We start from the raw sequence: 5,753 nt of genomic DNA on the forward strand, positions 1-5,753 counted from the left end.
ATCCGAGCCCGGGGACTCATCCAGAAACCGGGCTCCAAATCCCTGCCTGGTAAACACGCCTCTGTCTCACCTCGAAACTAAGCTGAAATGAACACTAGCTAGTTAAGACTCATCTCTTCTGTAATTTAGTCTGGCCCCGATGAACGATACGATGAAGATTGTCGATGAGAACAACCAGTTGTTTTTCAAACCGTGCCTGTGTTCTGACCAATCAGCAATCTTTCTCGTTGATGCGCTTTCCCAAAGTTGCGAGCTTCGTCGCGTCTTCACTCCCTCAAAACCCCGCCTGCTTTGATTCAAAACAAATCTCTGCATTGTGATTGGTTCGCCAGATTCAGGGCAATGTGTTCAAAATGTTTGACAGATCCGAGGCCAGACCCACTCGCAGCCGAAAAATGTTGCCGTCCAGCGGGTGGCGCTGGTTTACTAGGCTACTTCCCTGCATAAAAATAACTAACTCTACTCACCTCTAATCATGGGCGCTAACCTGCACTACATTCCATACTGTAGGTCATCCTCTATTTTTCTGTTCTCTATCTGTTCTACATAACTTGTATACTGCTGCACTCTGTACTGGGCTCCGCATACTTAACATGCGTAATTTGGCGCGAGAACCATTAAAATGTGGCAGACCATTCATAGTCAAAAGCGCCATTTACAGGCTTTTCCTTGCATTTTCGGAAGTGTGCCCGCTGCTGTTCATGAGAGAAACGGCAGAATCTGACGCACTCGCTGCGGGAGTTCTAGAGATGTGTAAAAATAGAAAGCCAAACACGGCTGCTGTAGGGCTACTGAATGAACAAAGTAAACAATTGTTTCACTGAACAACATTTAAGGGAGAAGATAAAATAACTCTTTAAGACATTTTATTATCCTCAAAATGATGCAGGGTCCATTCTGTAGTACAGTAGCTGAAGCCTATATCTCTTCGCAACTCCTGCTTTGTCTGCCTACCTGCATGGTCGCTGGTGGCGCACGCCAAGTTACAAAAAATGTGGGGTGCACGACCTCGCGCCGTGGCAGCTTGCGGAGGGGCGTGTGACGTCATTTTGAGCGCACGCCATCGTCGTCAGGGAGGTATGAATGAGGTTAGCACCAGTTGCGTTAACTGTGAATCCGCCTTTACTCTGTACGTTCTTGAATGTCCTCCTTGAAAGTGGCTTTGGTCAAAAGCGTCAGCTAAATGTAATGTAATGAACACGTTTTCACATCATAGTTCTTTTATGTTTGGCTAGACATAGCGTAGCAGGACTAAATTGTTTACATTTTTTTGCAAACAGCATTATGTTTTGACATTATTTCTATATTGTGAAGCAGAGCTAGACACTCAAACAGACCCTGTGATTTTGATAAATCGATCTAGCGAACAGTTGCCATATTTCCATTTCCAGGAAATACTCAAAGACATTTACCGTAAAGGGACACCTTTAAGGAAATGTTTACATGTATTACACTGTATGGATATTTTTGAAAGCGTGTTGGATTTGGCCTATCATTTACACATAAACAGAGTTTTAGAAAGTGCATTTCAAAACTCATGTTGTTTATATGTAAAGGGATAAAAAATATCCAAATTTAAATATATCCACATGGGACTAGCACCTAAGACAAGCTATGGTATTTGCCCTTGTTTTTCACACGAAATATGCTGTTGCTGTCACTCTACACCTACTAAAATAGTGTGGCAGTCAAGGTACGGTAATGTCAGCTAATATACTTTAAAACTGGCGATTAAAACAGCAAGTGTTACTGTTTGACAAGTGTTTGGAACTGTTTTGTCTCGGTCAACCAGTTCTCATCCTTCTGCAAGCTTACCACAATGGAATAATAATGACAAAAATCACAAATGTGGAAAACTGTAGATTTTGTGTAGTTCTCATGTCTGCTGTTGTCCCGTCTGCCTCTTGTCTTTATTAGCTCCTTATGTCAAAGTTTATCTGTTGGACAACGGAGCCTACGTAGCCAAAAAGAAAACAAAGATCGCACGCAAGACGCTCGACCCACTTTACCAGCAAGCGCTCCTCTTCGAGGAGAGTCCTAAGGGTAAAGTATTGCAAGTGAGTATCAGTCAAGTCATTGGCTTCCTTAAAAAAATACAAGAATATATATTTTTTATTCTGTAATTACAAATGTTGAGGGGTTAGGTGTTGCAAATGAATGACAGTCCAGGCATGTCTATACCATGTTTATAATAATACACTTTCAAAGTTCAAATCTGATTCATTATTTATTCAAAAATGCAGACTGATTTTATATTTTTGGTTTGCCAGGGAGTACACCAAGTCGTTAAGAGTTTACAGCTTGCATTCTTGTGCATTACTTCCTTGATTTTATATGACACTTTTTTCGGCTTTGGTCAGTTTTCCATTACACTTGTGAGATCACAAATAGAATTTACTCACAGAGCATCTCAGTAATTACTCAAAATGTACTAACTTGTCTGTTTTCTGGTTCTGCCTTGCACTCACCCCCTCACCCTGTTTTCTTGTCTTACTCATCCCTCTTTCAGGTCATAGTCTGGGGAGACTATGGGCGAATGGACCACAAGTCCTTCATGGGCGTTGCACAAATCCTATTGGAGGATCTGGACCTCTCCAGCACCGTGATTGGCTGGTACAAGTTGTTCCCGCCCAACTCCCTGGTGGACCCCACATTGGCCACCCTGACTCGACAGGCATCTCAGACCTCCATGGACGGCTCCTCTAAGCTCTCGTAGTATAAGATGAGAATAGACCAGAGGTGGACACAAACTGGACTGAGGAAGCCCCATTCAATCCCGGGTTCAGAAAGTATTTTCATATTTTTTTTAAAACCTGCCACAAATTTGATCCAACCAGCTATGGGGTGCATTTCTGGAAAGCGTCGTTGCTAACTATGTTAGCTACTTTGTTTGTTGCAATGCAATTTCCCATTGCCAACTACCGAAGTTGCTAAATGCTAACAAGTATGCTTTCCAGAAATGCACCCCTAACTGAGTTAGATGATCGTAATGAGTACTCAAGACGGGTAAATCAGTTTACTCAGTGAAGTCAACGCAAGTGAACGCAATTTCGTTGTCAAAACTCATTTTGGTCAATGACAAATAAAAGCACTTGAAGTCACATGTGTTAAAAGGATATTTTGGCAGGTTTTTTTGTTGTTGAACTTTACGACCAGCTTTTCGGCACCTCTATGGGAAAGTTACCGTCCTGCCATGTATTTCTTATTATTGCGTGCACTCTTAACACAGCTGGTTTGGTTGTTTTCATAAGGGGATCTACCTAGGGTAGTTCAGTGAATTGGCTAGAACAAAAAAATGGGCTGGATCTTTTATTTATTTACTTATTTTTTTTACTTTCTCAACCCGGGAAGATGTCCGCCTTTGGTAATGAATCCCCAACCCCACCCCACCCCACACCCACTTCACCCAACCACAGTCCCAAACTGGGAACCCCATTACTCCTCACCTCTTACTGTATCCTCACCATGCCGGAAGTGACCAGGAAGTGAATGCTGAAGAAGCAAGGACAGCCAATCAAAGTCAAGACGTAGAGGGAAAAAATGCGATGAAAAAAAAGAAACACACAAATGGAAAAAAATGTGTAAAATCTGACAATCACTCTTCTCCTGTTGCTAATTTTATGTTAATTAGGGGCCAAGCAGCGAAGCTGCCTGGCACCTTAGAGTGTTTGTTCCGTTTCTTATTATTATTTTACTTTCCTCTGGGAGTCTATGGCAGCCCATAGAACCGTATGGTCGAAAATGCTGAAAATTGGCACACGCGTTCAGGACCATGTCAGCATTACCCACAGCAATTTATAGGTCCCCAGCCCTAACCCTCTAGCGCCACCAGCAGGCCAAAGTTGCAAGTACATTTCTGCTTGTAACTTTTGAACCGCTGGGCCAATTTTCAAAAACTTGGTATCCCTGGAATCCTTGGGCTGAGACGAATCCAACGCACCCTATGACGTCATTTTCCGCCTGGATAGTTTTCCCGCCATTTTGAATTTTGTGAAAATCACTAAAAATGGGTGTCCTCCCTCAATTTTTGACATTTTTTTCTGAAACTCGGTATATAACATCTCTGGACTGAGCCTAACAAAACTTATGCCTTCAATTTTTTCCATCTTCTTTCGTTTGGCCGTGACAGCCAATCAAAAACGGCCTAAAAGTCGCCAAACAGGAAGTGAAGTCATATCTTGGCAACCCATGGTCACAATCTTTTGCAAATTGTCACAGACATTCTTGTCCATGCCATGACCCACCAAAACGAATTTCAGGTCGCTAGCTCAAACTCTCTAGCGCCACCAGCTGGTCATTTTTTTTGCTACGTTTCTGCCCGTAACTTTTGAACCGTACGCTCCATTTTAAATCTGGTGGTACCGTTGAAATCCTTGGGCCAAGACGAATCCAACGCATCCTATGACATCATCGTCAGCCAATCAAAAACAGCCTAAACCTCGCCAAACAGGAAGTGAAGTCATATCTTGGGAACCCATTGTCACAATCTTCTGCAAATTGTCACAGTCTTTCTTGTCAGTGCCATGACCCACCAAAAAAAAAATCAGGTCGCTAGCTCAAACTCTCTAGCGCCACCAGCTGGTCAAAGTTTTAGCTACATTTCTGCCTGTAACTTTTGAACCGCATGCTCAATTTTTATTCTGGTAGTACTGTTAAATTCCTTGGGCCAAGACGAATCCAACGCACCCTCTGACATCATATCCGCCACAATAGAATGTCCGCCATTTTGGATTTAGTGAAAATCAATAAAAGGCTCCACATCCTTCAAATTTAGTCTGATTTTCTCAAAACGTGATACACATGATCTCTGGGGCACTGTGAAGAGATCCCTTAAAGGGTTTTATTACATCTTTTACCGTTTGGCAGTAACAGCCAATCAAAATCCTCCACAGAGACGCCAAACAGGAAGTGAGCTCATATCTCAGCAACCCATGGTCGGAATCTTTTGGGAATCGTCACACACATTCTTGGCTATCCCATGACTCCCCACAAGAACTTTCAGGTCTCCAGCTCACTCGCTAGCGCCACCGGCAGGTCACACATCAAATTTCGAGGTATATTTCTGCTTGTAAAAAATAACTGTGCGTGTCTCTGACAGTCTGCCTGCTCGGCTCTTTCGGTTGCCATGGCGACTTAGGCGGACTTCCTGCTTGGCCCCGCATTGCTGCTTGCAGCTATATTTTGCTTTATGTGTTTAGATAACCTCCACTTCTCACATTTTCGTATTCTTTTCTTTTGCTTATTTTCACTGTAGATTTATTTTATTTTCAATATAAAGTAGCTCTGTCAAGGTCTTATTTTTTTTGTAGGGCATAGTCAGTATTTGAAGGAAACCTGCTTTTTTATTTTAAAAAGCGATGAAAAACCATCAGTCCTAACTCTTACTTGGCACAACTTTCTTGGAGCTAACGGACTAATGCTTTTTTTGGTCTTTAAGTTCAAACAACAAAGAAATGTATGTCTAAATACACAAAGCATCAGAATGTATCAACCCAAACCAAGAGATTACCCCAGATTTCACACTCTTGCAATGGTACTGTATGATACCCCTCATCCTGACTCATCACCCCCCAGACAACTCAACCTTACTGCGCTGTTGGGACCAACAGAAACCCCAAGAAAAAATGGGGTTCTCTTTCTAAGACCCTGTTAACACGTATATGGATTTTTTTTTCTCGCAAATGCATCCAATTGGGCCTCTTGTTTACTCCCTAATGGTTGTTCCAAAACGGATTTTGTTCCAAGTTGTTCTA

General features: G+C 42.4%; 1 protein-coding gene across 1 annotated transcript in view; it reads left to right on the forward strand.

Annotated features, from left to right (window-relative positions):
* Positions 1 to 3,623, forward strand: part of rims1b (regulating synaptic membrane exocytosis 1b) — a 140,411-nt gene extending 136,788 nt beyond the window's left edge. The window contains exons 34-36 of the mRNA XM_063208858.1: positions 1 to 49; positions 1,918 to 2,057; positions 2,510 to 3,623. The exon at positions 1 to 49 is cut by the window's left edge and continues 53 nt beyond it. Of these exons, the coding sequence (XP_063064928.1) occupies positions 1 to 49; positions 1,918 to 2,057; positions 2,510 to 2,716 (396 nt within the window). The 3' untranslated portion in view covers positions 2,717 to 3,623. The remainder of the gene's footprint in view (positions 50 to 1,917; positions 2,058 to 2,509) is intronic.
* The last annotated feature ends 2,130 nt before the right edge of the window (positions 3,624 to 5,753 follow it).

The sequence above is a fragment of the Engraulis encrasicolus genome, chromosome 1 (genome assembly GCF_034702125.1).
Source record: "Engraulis encrasicolus isolate BLACKSEA-1 chromosome 1, IST_EnEncr_1.0, whole genome shotgun sequence".
Classification (NCBI taxonomy): Eukaryota; Metazoa; Chordata; class Actinopteri; order Clupeiformes; family Engraulidae; genus Engraulis; species Engraulis encrasicolus.